At 43.3% G+C, this 16,666-nt stretch overlaps 1 protein-coding gene across 1 annotated transcript in view; it reads right to left on the bottom strand.

Annotated features, from left to right (window-relative positions):
- CNTROB (centrobin, centriole duplication and spindle assembly protein) overlaps positions 1 to 16,666 on the bottom strand; it is a 1,846,056-nt gene that overhangs the window by 1,130,884 nt on the left and 698,506 nt on the right. The window contains exon 9 of the mRNA XM_044077286.1: positions 5,500 to 5,613. Within this exon, the coding sequence (XP_043933221.1) occupies positions 5,500 to 5,613 (114 nt within the window). The remainder of the gene's footprint in view (positions 1 to 5,499; positions 5,614 to 16,666) is intronic.

The raw sequence follows: 16,666 nt of genomic DNA on the forward strand, positions 1-16,666 counted from the left end.
AGGTGGAGTTATCCACATATTGAATGCAGGTAGCATCTGGGATGACTGAATGAAGGTCGTTGATAAAGATGGAGAAAAGAAGAGGTCCTAGTATTGAGCCCTGGGGGACTCCTAATGTGATGGGTAGGCAAGATGATAGCTTGTCCTGCCATAGGACTGCCTGCTGCCTACCCTGAAAGTAGGATTTTAACCACTGGAGTGCATGATTGTTTAAGGCCTTTAAGGTATTTATAAGCATTTTGTGGTCAACCATGCCAAAAGCCTTGGCTAGGTCTAGAAAGAGTGCTGAGGATAGTTTGTTGTTATTGCGGTTGTGGTTAATGGCGAGAAAGAGAGGAGGGCAGTAGTAGTACTGTGTTGTGGCTTAAAGCCATGCTGAAAGTTGGACAACAGCTTGTTCTGTGTGAGGTAGTGCATGAGCTGTAGGTGTACACACTTCTTCATAATTTTAGCTAGAGGTGAGAGAATAGCTATGGGTGTAAAGTTTGACAGTTCTGTAGAACTGCCTCCTTTATGGAGAGGTATGACATGGAAGATTTTCCATATAGTGGGTACAGTAGCTTCAGATATAGCTCTGTTGATCAAGATTGAGATGGGGTATGCTATGGTGTCAGTAGCCTTTTGCAGAAAGTCTGATGGGAGGAGGTTGGCAGCCAGGGTGGTGGGTCTTAGCTTCTTAAGTAGGGCATGAATAAGTTGAGTTGGAACAGGTTGGAAGGTGAAGTATGTTTGGGTACTGGGTGTGGCTGCATTAGAATTAGAGCTATTGGGAGAGAGTTGGCTGGCTAGAGACTGGACTTTATAGAGAAGTACAAGAAACATAAGTAAATAGGCTACCAACAATGGTATCAAGATGTTATACAACTGTAGAAGATAAAAGGAGATACTAATGATAGTATCTAAGGTGTACGGTAGTACAGGAAAGAGAAAGCAGAAATTAAAAAAGAAAAAATATACTACAGTAAGGCTACAGGTAAGGGATTTATCAGAAAGAAATTCCACTAAAAATATGAGAACTATAAAATTTCAGCACTTATCTCAAATGAAGCTCAAGACAGTTGGACGACCATGTCTTTTGCTTGAAGCTCCAAACGAGATTTGGGATAACTGGAATTGGTGCATTCTGGGTAAGGGACAAGCTTGAGAGCTTTTAGTTGCCATGAGCTTTAGAAACAGTCAAGTTAGATCCGAAGGATTGGTTCCAAACCCATCAGTTGAGGATAGAATGAAAATTGACAACATCAGATTATTATTTAATTTTCTTAAAGAATTGAAGCATTTGGTTGTCAGCACATGAAAATCACTGGCATACAAGGCTCTACAGCCTCCAAAGCAAGCAAGTCAGCCTTTGCAAGCAATAGTAACAGCTATCCTTCCTGTTATACCCCATGGACACGCAAGCACATAAGTTTTCAGGGGAGGTTTCATAGGGCCAATACTACGGCTACAGTACAGTAGGAGCTTACAGAAGGCCACACTACCAAAATAAGACTATCCCATCTCTAATAAGTCATTGAGGAAAAAGCTTCAAGAAGAAATATGAACTACTGCTGTCTGACTAAGGCACTAGACAGTAAAGCTGAAGCACTTACAAAGTAAGGACTATTGGAAGGCATCTGATCCTTCTTTAAGGAGGAACAGAGCAACTTCCTATAAAGGAATGCACCATTAAGGTTAAACTGGGGAAAGCAAATGACCCCTTTTCTGCTCAGCCAGCCACAAAACTTAAGTAGTGAAATCAGAATTGACAGATGTAGGATCCTGTTTCTTTTTACCTCGGAGCTTCTAAAAATCAAAGAAGTCTACTATCTCCTAATGGTGTGAACAACTTGTCTCCTACCAATGCAGCCTACTAAATTTCCACATCTCCATACATCACCTGCAAATAGATTTGAATTGTCTGTTAAAATTACAGACTTTATATACTCAGGAACAGAAAAAGTCTATGCTCACTTTGTCAAAATGAGTACTTAACCAGCATCACAATCTTCTACTCACCAACACCAGTACCCCTAATGTATAGAGAATGTTATATTTGTCTTGATTAAACACAAATAAAGTCACAATTTAAGCAAAAGAGAAGACTTGTAATCTGCGAGTTCAGCCCTGCCCTCATACAGGGAAAAATTAAAAAAGAAACATGTTGCTATTCAAGGCAAATGTTCTCTTCAAAATGCAGCATTTTTGCAAGTGCTCAAACATTATGGCGTACAGCAGCCTAACACAAATAAAGTACCTTCACAGGTGCAATCTTCACAAGCTTTAAGACAGACTAAATTAATAAGCCATCCTCTGCTTTCTTAGCAACTGTAACAGGAATGACTTGCATCTGAACAATATCTGTTGTTGCAGGACTACTCAGTTGACAGGACCACACACTTTACAAACTGTTCTTTCATCTAACTAAATTAAATCTAGGTAACAACAACAGTCAGTACCCGGGACCCTTTGCTTTATCATTGAGTACACAAAATTCATAAAGTACCACAACCACAGAATGCACAGATGACCTCAATGCCAGTGCATCTGCTGCACACATTGAGGACTCGGGGAAACCCTGCAATACAAGTTTGATAAAACCTGCCACTGATTCGCTAAATAGCAAAGATACATGGTTTTGCCAAACTCATAGACAAAAATAACTGATTCTTCTGGTGCATTATACCCACCCTTGTGAGTCTGCAATGAAAAAGGTCTCTAAAGTTAACTTTTCTGGATATCCAAGAACCCTTTCCCTTTCATTTCATTCCATCTGTTGCATCCATCATGAGAAAAAATCAATACATTGCTGTCTAGGCAGGTGCAAGCTTCACATGACCAGAACAAAGTGTATACTGAGCTCACAATCAGAATAGGACCTCTGCCTCTTTGTGTTCGTCTCCTCTAGATTTCATTCTACCCTGCAAACACCTGTTAAGGAGTGCGGTTTCCTCTCACCATCCCGACCACAGTAGCAGCACTGCATCACAATGGCTACTACTTAACACACTGCAGCCTCGCCTCTAAGGGTCAAATATTGCTTGATCATATTTTTTGCATTAATAACTTTAAACCATGCTACATAAAAAGTATTAAAACAGATCTTAAAGGTTGCACAATAGCAAACACAGCTGTGTTGCTATTTGATCTCTGGCTGGTGCAGGTAAAAAGATGTTAATTGTTGCTCATAAAATATTTTATATTGCTAGAAATTTCATGTTTTTCTAAATATCTTGACAAAAAGCACAGGCAGAACTGCTTAGCCTCGCATGAAAGCTGTCAGCTGGATGAACAAAACACTGCCAACAGTGTGTGTGTGCAAAATAAGTGATTGCCGAGATATTGTAAACTGTAACTTAATAGTTACTATGTTTACTGTCACTTATAAAAGCCAGTTTAAAACCTAGAACATAAAGAATACTCCCACTATAGGAATAGTTTGTGCTGAAGAGGTTGCTATTTATACTTCTTTAGTAACCCCAATGGCTCACTAGAGCTGTGCATTTATATGAAAAGTTAAGTACATGATCTTATTCTATCAAAAAGCTTAGGCTCCGCCCACTGAAAGTTACAGTCAAACTTTCAGAGCTCCATTGTACAAAGACTTACCACTGGCTCAATGCCTCTCCCTTACCTCTGCCGCTCCTTTTATCTTCAATTACAGGCTACACTAGCAATATCACAGCTCAAACTTGAGCACCTTAGCCTCCTCCAAAAGAACATTTTGAAGTTGTGCCTCTTACATGTGGGATTGGGTTCCCACTGTTTTAAAAACTCAGAAAACAAAACTCAGCAACATTTCAGAACAGATGCTGGGAGTAAAAACATTGATAGACCAGTTCCACTGACTTTTGCAATGTCTTTGTACATGTTGATTGCAAGCATTTATCCTGCTGACTCCAGTATGTAGGAAAACCCACTTGTTGTTATATTCATTACCATCTGCAGCAAACTGTGCACATTAGTGCTTTACTTTAGTGAAATGCAAGCTATTAAAACACATAATTAGTGTATTCTCTGTATTACTTGTACTAACCAGACCTAGGCTATGGCTAACAGTCTACCAAGCCCAGTCCCCTTAGTTGGTTAGTAAACAAGGGCCCGGCGCAGCACCTCCTTTCTCCATGCTAGAGCTGGTGTCTTGCTCACGTCACTTTGTGTGCCTTTTAACTTTTCTCACTATGTGATGTACTTAATCTTCCACACTCTAGCCCTAGTGACCACAGGGATTAGGCTCCAGTCCACTACAAGGTCAGTTACCCATGCTCATCTCCCAACGAAACAGATAAGTCTGACAGAGAAACAGATGGAAAGTGCATAAAAGTGAAGATCATGCTCAGCTGACATGACTCGTTTAAACGATCTAATGCACTCCTACATCAGTCACATACCTATATGTACAATCTACGAGAAGGCTAATCTAATTGCTCACTACATTTTCTGTGAAAAAGATGCTTCCCTTCATCTTCTGATTCATGCACTCTGCATAATCAGTTTAAGACTTTTTCTACAGATTTTATGAAAGACGTTGTTTAGATTCTGCAGATATCTTGAGGTGCTTTAAGGCTTCTGTCATTGCTCCAGTCTCTTTTTTCAAAAACTGTACATAGCTATTAACCTCTTCAAATCTCTCTTTATATGACTTTTTTAAGAGGAGAAACTACTTTTTGCCTTTTTTCTGAAATGCCTGTAAACTGTGTACATCTTTGTGAAGAGAAAGCCATCAGAACATCAGACAGTACGGATTCTTTTTTGTGCAGGAATTGCCTCTTTCTATACACTGAATGGACTTCCTTGCTACTTGGCCACACTGAATGTTTAAATTGGATTATCTTACACCAAAATTCATGGACCTTTTCCATTTAGCTAATGTTCCCAGAAAAATTATTTTGCACTGAATTTAAACCGTTAAATTTCAGACCATTCATCCAATGCTACCAGGACTCTCGTCATCATTGCTGCATGTTTTTGTACACAAGACCTACTGCATATATTCTCCTTCCTGCTCTTCATTAAGGTCAGTAATACTTCTTCTTTGTCTTCTTTTGACTTTTTCCAGCTAGGGGTCGCCACAGCGGATCACCTGTCCGCTTATGATTGGCAGCGGAGTTTTAAAGTGTCGAGCCAGCCTGGCACCCAACCTTCCATAGAAGGCACATTAAGGTCAATAATACTGATCTCTAAAAAAGAATAGTCCCAGTTTTAAACTCTGGTATTCCTAATAGTCACAATTCTTTCAGCAGAGTGGAATCAGTTTCTTACTGCTGGGAGTAGGTCAGCAAGAAACAGTGAGCAAGTAAGACAGTGGAGTAGTTCAGTCCCATGCAGTAATAATACAGAGCAACACAGGCTGCCAAAAGCAAAGGTTCCTTTCCAAGCAGTATATTCACATTACTATGCCATATAAAGGACTTGCTTTGGAGACATGAATGTAGACAGATACAATGACATGTGCACAAACTATCATTTGCACAATAAAGAACTTACTTCAGCAAGGCTCATCTCCATTTTTAGACTCACCTTCTCTTGTCGGATTGTGTCCAGCTCAGCCTCCAGTCTCTGAACTTCAGACTGGACAGAAGCTAGGACTCGCTGAGCATCTGTAGCACGCTGGGACTCCTTATTCACACTCTCCTGCACAATGACAGAATACTGCAGGTTAATATTCTCAATTACTGGGATTTTGTCTGTTCACTTTATTCTTATGGATTCAGAATGTACTGATAAAAATTATAACACCTAGCAGACTGCAAGTTTGAATTCTCCAATTCTCCTTTATACTTGTGTCTAAAGTAAAATTTTATATAAATCACAGCTTAAGCAAGAATAAGAAGTTATGTACCTACCATAACGTTCCATGTTAGTTGTCTTCTTTTCGCCTTCTTTTTTGCTGGATGGGTTCGGAGCCGATCCTTGGCTCTGACTCGGCCTATACCAAAGCTCGAGAGCTATTTACCGGCTCGAGGCCCTCCCTATATCCCACAATGCTAGGCATCCAATACCCAGATCTCATTAGGTAGTTAACACCATGGAGACACCTATGCCAACTATAAGGATTATCTACAGTGGTAACAGATGGGGACATAACCTAGGAATAGTCCAGTAGAGGAATACGGCCTCAGAAGAATTCTTCTCAGTCTGTCCAGGCTAGGGGGATGGCAGGTGGGACGCAAGAAAGAAGGCGAGATGAAGACAACTAACATGGAACGTTATGGTAGGTACATAACTTCTTAATGTTAAGTTGTCAATCTCGCCTTCATTCTTGCTGGATGGGACAGCGTCTCTAGCACCTTAGTCCTGGGTGGTTCATAGGAACAGACTCTTGAGCACGGTGGAACCAAACTCAGCCCGATTCCTGGAGGCCATATCCAACTTGTAATGAGAAATAAAGGTATGAGGAGTGGCCGACGTGGCTGCAGCACAAATAGATTCCATTGGGAGCCTTGCTTGAAAAGCTACCGACATGGCTAACGCACTGGTGGAATGAGCTTTTGGTTTTACGGGGAGTTCTTTGTGTCTTAATTGGTAAATGAAGGATATGATAGAAGCCAGCCATCTGGATAAAGATACTTTAGAAAATGGCAAGCCCTGCTTGCCCTCAGCATAAGACAGGAAGAGTTGGTCTGACTTCCTAATTTTTTTGTCCTATCCAAATAAAAACGTAATTGCCTGTGAACATCCAAAAAGTGCAGCTTTTGTTCAGCTCTGTTTGAGTAGTTAGGAAAAAAGACAGGAAGCTCAATAGCCTGATTCAGGTTTGTCGCAGAAGGAACCTTGGGTAAAAAGGAAGGGTTCGTTCTAAGTGAGACACTATCCTTGTGAAAAACAAGATAGGGAGGACGAATGCAGAGGGCTTGAAGTTCCAACACTCTTCTAGCTGAGGTGATCGCTACTAAGAAGAGAGTCTTCCAAGAGAGTAATTTTAAAGAACAGGAGGTCGCAGGTTCAAAGGGAGGGAGAATCAAGGAAAATAATATCAGGTTTAAATCCCACGGAGGCGGGGGATCTTTAACCGGGGGCATAAGCAAAATAGTCCCTTTAAGAAAGACCTTACAAAGTTTGTGGGACATGATGCTGGATTCTGACAGGCCAGTGTGGAAATTAGCGATAGCAGCCAATTGGACCCTAATGGTGGCAGATGAGGAACCTGCTCGAAAAAGTTCTGCCAAAAAATCCAGAACAGTGTGGACAGGGGCTGTAAAAGGATCTATATTCCTGGTCTCTGCCCAGCAGGAGAAACGTTTCAACTTACTAGCATAGGTTTTTCTGGTAGTAGATTTATGCGAAGAAAGGATGATTTCACGTACTGGCTGAGAAATCTGTGGAAGCCTGGCTAAGGTTGGAAGTGGAGCAACCAAGCTGTGAGGTTCAGAGAATGAAGGGATTGGTGCAGCCTGCCCGACTGATGGACCAACAGGTCCGGCACTGGGTCCAGACTCCAGGGCTGCTCCAACAGATGATGCAGGAACAGGAACCAAATTTGTCGAGGCCAGAAAGGGGCAATGAGGATCATCCTGGAACCCAAAGCGGTCGTGGACTAGAGTGTCTCTGGGGAAATGGCCGGGGAGGGGGAATAGAGTGAAGAAGTCTTCGCACTTGCTGTTGAGAGGGGTTGCGAAAAGGTCGCAACAAGGTTGACCCCATCTGCGGAAAATCTTGTCCGCTACTGACTGATTGAGAGACCACTCGTGAGGCATGAGAATGGCTCTGCTCAGCCTGTCTGCTATGACGTTGGACTTCCCGGGGATGTGCGTTGCTATCAGAAACCGTTGGGAAGAGATCGCCCACTGCCAGAGTCTGAGTGCTTCTCGACATAAGGGATAGGATCTGGTTCCGCCCTGCTTGTTGATGTACCACACTACAGACATATTGTCTGTTTGAATTGCAATAGTCCTGATAGGTAGAGAGTCCTGAAGAGCTTGCAACACTAAAAGTACAGCTCTCATCTCCAAGACGTTTATATGCAGGTGGTATTCTAGGGGTTGTCAAGTGCCCTGGACAGTCCTGCCCTGAAAATGCCCCCCGATCAGGGAGGCATCCGTGGTCACCGTGGCAACAGGAGAAGGTAGAACAAATGGTCTGCCCTGGAGAACTGTAGGGGAGACCATCCACCAAGCCAGGTGGTCTTTGCATGTTTGAGTGATCATTATCCTGTGGGACATTGGGAGCTGTTGAAAGGACCATTGGGTAAAAAGCATCCACTGAAGGATCCGCATGTGGAAATGAGCCAGGGGGACTAGAATGATCGCTGCCGCCATAAGACCCAATGTATTTAGTACAAATCTGGCCTGAATCGTCTTGCAGTTTAGTAGTACTTGCACATGTCGGCGAATGTCTGATACTCTGTCTGGAGGAAGTTTTGCAGACAGATCTTTTGTGATTATTTCTGCGCCTATAAATGTTATAGATTGACAAGGCGACAATGCAGACTTTTCGAAATTTATTGATATACCTAGCTCGAAGCAAGTCTGAATGGTATAGTTCCTGGCTCGCAGAAGTTGATGCCTGGTGGAAGCAGTAAGGAGCCAGTTGTCGAGATATGGAAACACCTGGAATCCCCGTCGTCTCAGGTGAGCCGTAGCCACTGCTATGCATTTGGTGAACACCCTGGGGGCTGTGGTGAGACCAAAGGGCAGGGCTCTGAATTGATAGTGACTGGCTCCCTGCCGGAAGCAGAGAAACCTTCTGGAGCGCCTGTTCATTTTGATATGGTAGTAGGCATCCTGAAGGTCTAAAGAGCACATCCAATTGTCCTGACCCAAAAAGGGTAGAATGGACTGAAGCGTGACCATCCGGAACTTTGTTCTTTGTATAGACCTGTTCAGTCTGCTGAGATCCAGAATGGGTCTCCAGTCCCCTGGCTTTTTCGGTACCAAAAAGAACTTGGAGTAAATTCTGGATCCTTGCTGGTCTGCTAGGACTGGCTGGATGGCCCTCTTTTTTAGCAGTTTTGAAATTTCTAGTACTGCTTGATCCCTTAGCGTGGGTGGGACATCTGGAAGGGATCCGTTTCTTTGTACAGGGGTGTGGACGAAGGGAATTTTGTAACCCTCAGATATGATAGACTGTACCCATTTGTCTTGTGTGAGGAGTTGCCAGGCTTCTGGGTACAGTGACAACCTTCCTCCGACTGCCTCCGAAGGTGGACAGTTGGGCAGCCCCTCAGGGGTGCTGGAAGGGTTTGTAAGAGAAAGATTCCCTGCTACCCTGATTCTGCGGACCCCCTCTGCCCCTCGGGCGGCATCTATTATTGTTCCTTCCTCTGTCCCTGGGGGGAAACTCACCATGTGCGTCAGGTATGACTCCCTGGGGTTTGCGAAACCACATTTTTCCACCCTTCTGACCTTTCAGGTATGGTCTAGATGGAGTGGAAAAATGGACTCCCATGGCAGAGAGAGTCTTGCCTTCCTGCTCGCACCTGGTAAGTGTATCCTTCACCTGTGGTCCGAACAAAGCCAAACCATCGAAGGGGGTGTTGGCGAAGGATGCCTTAAAGGGGTCAGCAAAGTTGCACAACCGCATCCAGGCATGTCGTCTCAAGGCTACACCTGTGCCTGCGGCCCTACTCGCCCCATCGGCTGCATAAGAAATGAGCCGAATGGAGGAGTTAACAATGGAGTTAAGGGTTGCCAGCTGGGAGTTAATCTTTTCCTGAGAACCCGCAGCAGATGGATCCTGAAGTGTATCACCCAATTCCTTAAGGATATCCCTTTGAAGGCGGGTGAAATGGCACAGGTAGTTCAGCGACCGCATGGAAAAGGTCGCTGAAGAAAACATCCACTTCCCGTACCTGTCCATTGTCCTAGATTCTTTATTAGGTGGATGGACAGGGACAGAAGGATCAGCCAACTCCTTCTTAGTGGCTGCTGCAACCACCATGGCATCAACAGGGACACCCTTCATAAGAAACTGTTGGTCAGACGGGGCTGTAATAAACTTTGTGGGCCTACGGGGAGTTGGTTCCACTGTGTCCGGGGCCGTCCACCCCTTCCAAGCCACCACCTCCATGAGTGGGTCCTCGGAGGGGTTAAGGGCAGTCCAGTTCCTCCTCTGCCTAAGGATCTCAAGGATGTCTGAAAAGAAGACATCCTCAGAGGGGGACCTTGGGGACCCTTCCGAATCCTCCAAATCGGTATCTGAGGTGAATGACTCGGGGGAGTCAACATGTTTCCTCTTACATTTTTCTCTTCCGAGGGGACTCCTCTGAATGATCAGGGGAGGCCTCGGAAGAGGAAGACACACCCAATGGGTCTACCTGGAGTGTCTGTTCTCCACGCTTAGGGTCAGGAGGGTGAACAGAGACCGACGTAGGCACCATGGGGGGAGGAGCCGAAGGAGCCGATCGTGGGTCCGACCCAGGAGTCAGTACGCTCCTCATGACCTCGAAGATGCCCCTATCAGGCAGAGAGGAAGGTCCCCGCTCCGAAGAGATGAGAACCCCTCCCAGCACAGAGAGTGACAGCTCCGAGGCCGATGGGGCCGAGCTCACCTGCGCCGAGGCACCGAGAGGGAGAACGGGGTCGGACAAGGGTCCGATGCCACTCACCCCCTCGGAGCCGACGAGGGAGTCTGCTCCCGGATCCCTCCACAGACGGAACCAATGAAGAGATCGGAGTCGACGAAGGAGCCAAAATGTGAGGTATCGGGCTCCGACGTACCGACGATTCGAGCCCCAACGAGCTCCGGCTCCAAACATAATGGAAGAGTCGGAGGAGGAATTGTTGAAGATGCAGGGATAGCCGCAGTCTGTTGAGAAGGGCTAGATAACATTTGGGCAAGTGCCTGCGACTTTAGGAGTCTACTGACCACCCTCTCGAGGTCGTGATCAGAAAGCCTGGAAGACCGAGAGGAATATGACCTATGGCTCCGCTCCGACTTTAGTAAAGGAGATTTCGGAGCCAAACGAACAGACTCCAAAGAGGGAGATCTCGAGCGTTTTCGGCTCAGAGAAGGTGCCGACACTACAACAGGAGCCGACTGAGATCTCAAAGTGTCGGTTCCAGCCGGAACCGAGGAGGCAGCAGCTCCACTTGGCGACGGCTCCGAACAGGGAGCCGACGGTTTGGCGGGCTTGGAGGGTTTACTCGATGAAGGCTTAGCTCGGGACCCTTCAGGCTTAAGTAAGCCCCTCAAAATAAGTTTGTTCCTATGCTCCTGCAGGACTCTCGGACTGAAGGCAAGACAGACCGAACAAGAGTCCTGCAGGTGTAGGGGGCCCAAACAATATACACAAGAAGTGTGACCGTCTGTCAGAGACATCTTCTGACAGCACGAGTCACACTTCTTGAAACCTGAGACCTTAGCATCCTTAGACATAATGGCACTATAACAGGGTACCACGGAACTAAGTAACTAGTGCCTAACACACTACAAACACACACACACGCACTAGAACTAACACTACAATAATATAGTAGTAATAAGAGTAATAATACTGTTATAAAAAATACAGTTAACAAGACTAGTAGAAATATAAATATATATAAGAAAAAACGAACTCTACCCTATAAGGTGGGGGGGGGGGGCTCTGAAAACTACTAGCAAAGAGTTTCTAAATGGGATTTCTCAAGGGATCAGAAAAGGGACACTAAAGGAAAAATATCTAACAAGAAATTAGCTATTTATATCTAAATAAACTTAGTAACAAAGTTTTATACAACCTGGAGCCGGTAAACACGCAACCTCACAGCTGAAGCGGCAAACGAGATCTGGGTATTGGACGCATAGCATTGTGGGATATAGGGAGGGCCTCGAACCGGTAAATAGCTCTCGAGCCTTGGTATAGGCCGAGTCGGAGCCGAGGATTGGCTCCGAACCCATCCAGCAAGAATGAAGGCGAGATTGACAACTTAACATCACAGCTTATCAAGTATCTATCACATTGTATAATTCACTCTCACGGACTGTAATAATGGTTCCCCATCTAAGGGCCTGAAGGGAAGAGGAGTAAAGGGTGGATGTCTTATGGAACTAGACGTGACAACCACAGACTGCTTAAAATGATTTAAAGGCCAATTAAAGACCTACTCCAGGAAAAACAATGAACTACTCTGAATAACCATTTACAAAACACTTTACTTGTAGATCTCTAAGTCAATAAAATTCAAGGATGCAAATGGTTCATTAATCAGAAATAAAATTAAGCACACAAGTACAGTACGCAAAAATTATGGCTATTTACTATAGTGCTGAGCTCTGGCTGCAGAAACAATTTGGACTTGACTCATCAGTTGTTAAGACCTCTTCATATATAACTTTCCCAGCACACCACATCCCACGAACTACTTCCAAGAATTAATTATTCCAAAAGAAGTCTCAGTGTTCTGGAAGAAGTGAAATGCTCAGGAAGAAAAAAGGCGGGATGCTTCCAGCAGCCAGACTTCTTTCACTAGATACAACTTTATTTACTTTAACTCATTTTAAAGAGGTTCAGCTGTGCAGCCAAGATGGTCTCCCATTTGATCCTACTTGGTGGCTGTTCTATGATAATATGTCCTTGATAACCATGGCTTCAAAGGCAAACCTGGATGTAGGTAGGGTTGCCACCTTTTCAAATGGCCAAAGTGGGACATTTTTGGGACACACATCAGATTTTACAGGCCGACACATACCCACGGTCAGTACAAAGGATAGAACTTTACTTTTTTTGCCTAAATGAAAGCTTATTCTTGTAGCAGTTTAGTTGCTTATTCTGTTTCTTGTAACATTTAGGTATTTTAGATACAGAAATAACTATTTTATGCAAGTATTACATAAAATATGGGACATAATTATGTCCTACAATCTCAGGACATTTGCCATTTTTAATATTTTTGGTCAGGGCACAACTGCCCAAAGAGGGACTGTCCCTCCCAAAGTGGGACAGGTGGTAACCCTAGGTGTAGGTACCACATCCTTCTCAAAAGTTTTACTGAAGAACAACAAAGTAAAATTCACTTAGATGCAAAGATGCATCATGGGGGAAAGCTGTGGCTGTAGACACAGATCTTCTGGAATCTAGAATTTCTCTGCAGACTTTTTTTTTTCAGATTTGTCAAAATAAAAGACAATTTTGACAGAAACAAAAAGCTGATCTTGCTTCCTTATGGATTTGATGCTGCCTATAAAGTGCCTGAACTATTTGTGAACATCCATGCAGCGAAGAAAAAATAATCTACGATTAAAGTACTGTGGGGAAAAAGGCTGGTAAATGGACCACATAGTTTAAATCCCCTTTGGAGCTACCACCACTGTGCAAGAGTACGACTGATACCCAAACTCTTTTTTATGAAGTCGTCATAGGTGAGGCCTGCAGTTCAGGGATTCACCTACTTTTCTCTTAACTGCCACTAGAGATGAGTTTTTCAAGTAATGAATTGCAAATCTGCCGAAGCAGTAGGCCTGAGGAGGAGAGTGAGCTTTGCTAATACAAAATTAATACCTACAAAATTAATACCTTAAAAGGGAACTACATCTCCAAATTCACTGTCAAATATTTACTAAACTGCAAAGAAAGGCGTTACAGACCTTAAGGGTAGTAAAGGGCTTGGACTCTTGACCTACTTCAAAGTTAGAAACAGCAGATTAATAGACCTTAATGGATGAATGATTAGGCATAAAGACCTCACAAGCACAGAGTACAAAAGACGCGAGAAGAAAGGATCCATGTCTCTGGCTGGATTCCAAATATCTTTTTCATAAACTGAAGTTTACTCTAAGGATACAGTGACTGAAACTACTCTAGGAATAAATTCTTCATAACCAGCAACTACTTGAACTGAAGTAGTCAAGCCATCAGAATCATGGACTGCTGGTCCAGATGGACTTTTTCACAGAAGTCAGTCCATACACATGTAAAATGAGTCAAACAGTGAGGGGGAACTAGACGGAACTGCTGAAGCAAAGGAAACCAAATCTGTCAAGGCTGTTTGCAATCAGGATTACGGCTAACTTGGAAGCTCAGGCTTTCAGAAAAAAAATGACACTGCCAACACAAGTGAAGAAAAGGCAGTGGCTAGTTCCGTGTTAAAACACCTTTGAAATTATTGTTATGAAGAGGAATCACGCAGAACAGGCAACATTTTGTGTTTGTGGAGAAATAAAAAAAGGTGGGTATCTAACCTTTTAAAAAATTATCCTCGATATGGAAGGGGCTGACAGACTTGTAGGACTTCTGTATGTATCTGCTGAGTCTGTCTGCGAGACAGATGGTGTCCTTGGAATGTGTACTCCAGATAAATATTTGTGTTGAACACTCAAGTTGATGTGTGGAAGGAAACATCCTTCTGATCATGTCCATCCAAAGATTATCAAACTGACAGAATGGATTGCTGTTGTCACCCTGAAGTTGGTAATGGCCTTCTTAAAATTGGTGAGAGCCTCAGCCTTTCCCCAGCATCCTTTTTGGAACCTGATAAGGAATTGCTGACTCCCTTGAAGTTCCTGCAGATAAGGCTGTGAGCGTTGGTAGAACCAGGATATCTACTGTCTCCTATGCATTCGGATAAAGCAGTATTGAAAAAAGTTAATCTTACCTCTCTTGAAGTAAGGGTTTGCCCTGTTTTTATTTATAAATGTTCATGACTCATCTATTTCTGTCCCTAAGAGCTGGCTGCCCCTACAGCACAAATCTATAAATTGCCCCTTGATATCATATACAAATAGAGTCAGGTGTACCTCAGAGTGCTGGCAAATTGTTATACTAGATCCTGCCACATCCAACCCATTGTCAGTATCATAAGTGAGACTGATAATCAGGCTGTCAGTAGTTAAAGCCATAGCATAGGAATTTTGAACTTTTTCTTAATGTTACCCACAAGGTAACTCCATCTAAAATGTGACACTGAAAATACAGCCTCTGAGTTTGGTAGTTTAATACCATGGCAGAAAAGATGGCAGATTCAAATGTTTACTCTCCAAGTCTATCCATAGCCCAAGGTTCTCTCTCCATGGCATTAATAGTTGAATAGCAAGGGGTAGGGTTCCTTTTCAAGACTACTGCTGAGATGGTGATATCGTGCTTGGAAGTCTACATGGCTGCTTCAGGGAAACAAAAGCAATCCATACTGTCAGTCTGACTATCTTTGAATCTAGGTGGTCAGAGGGATGTTTCCTTCCACATGTCGGACACTCCTTAGGGGATAAAATATTCTGGCCTCTTCCCTGGGTGCAGTGGTCATACGAGGTTACTACAGCATTTTAAACATTCTGAAAAAAAATGTCCACTATTGGTGGATCCAGCAAGGAGAAATTATTCTCATCCTGCAATCCTTCTACAACGTTCTTTGTGGGAATGAAAAGCATGCACCAGGCCTCTTTTTGCATTAAGATTTCATCAAACATGCAATCATGTTGGGTTAGGGAGGGGAAGAGGCCAATTATCCCTCCTCAATAGCATCCTCAACATTTTGTTAAGGAGATTCCATGTTGTCTGCACGTTGGAGAGCCGGTTCAATTAGAGGACTCAAGAAAAAGTAGCCACTAGAAGTTGGCAATTTGGTTAAAATTCAGTTAATGGCTAATCACTACACTGCTTAGATATCAGCAAGTAGAAATCTTGAGAATGTAAGGGAAAATCAACTAAAAAAAGGAGAAGAAAAAACTCTGGTGAAGGGTCCTGCAGATGTTTAGTAAAAAACTAATCATGTTTTAGCCTCAGTACAGAAGTTGGCTTCCAGTGATTTAAGAGGAAAACAATTAAATCAAATGCATTCAGAAGTATTACAAATAAGTAAGGAACTGGAGGAACATATACTCAAATGAATAAAGGCTAGAAAGAATAGAAGATGCTTTAAGTAGTTATTCAGATGAGCTGATAAAACAGATTTTAATAAATTAAAAACTTACCCGAATATGAGGCTTCTCAAGAAAAATGGTTCCAAAACTAGTACAGTAAGAGGATAGAGCACACACAGAAAAAAAGAAGTTATGTACTTACCTTAACATTCCACGTGCGTTATCCATCTTGTCCTTTATTCTCACTGAAGGGATTGGATCCATCTCGGCCATTTTCCAAGCTTGAGGTCTTCAGCAAAGCTTGTAGGCTCCACCTTTACCCACAATGCAACCTCCTTGCTTCGTCAGATCTTGTTTGCCCTCAGCAGTCTTACAGAGAAAATATATATGTGCATATGCACGTGTGTGTGTGTGTGTGTGTGTGTGTATGAATGCGTATATATATATATATATATATATATATATATATATATATATATATATATATGTGCGGTGGTGGTGCTGCGGTAGCGTTGTCGCCTCACAGTTAGACGTTGCCCGTTCGATTCTCAGTTAAAGCGTCTACTGTGTGTGACGACATGCGTGAATGGGCGTTCCTTCGTTGAAGGTTGTGCGTTAGGCCCGGCAAGCCAGCATGTGAAACTCCACTGCCAATAATTAGCGGACCAGAGTTCCGCTGTGGCGACCCCTGACCGGGAAAAGCCGAAAGACACACACACAATATATATATATATGTGTGTGTGTGTGTGTGTGTGTGTGTGTGTGTGTGTGTGTGTGTGTGTGTGTGTATATACACACAGACATATATGTATGCACATGTATACCATTCAAGAAATTTAGAAAACTGAGTTCTGAGGCTATATAGCTCTGTAGTATCGAATGTGTGCTACTCAGTCTCCCAGGAATATAGGCAGGGGGTATGGAGGGAGGGTTGTGAGAATAAAGGGCGAGATGGACAACACACATGGAACGT

This window comes from Protopterus annectens, chromosome 7.part0, assembly GCF_019279795.1.
Source record: "Protopterus annectens isolate FY-2018-M chromosome 7.part0, PAN1.0, whole genome shotgun sequence".
In the NCBI taxonomy this organism is placed as follows: domain Eukaryota; kingdom Metazoa; phylum Chordata; order Ceratodontiformes; family Protopteridae; genus Protopterus; species Protopterus annectens.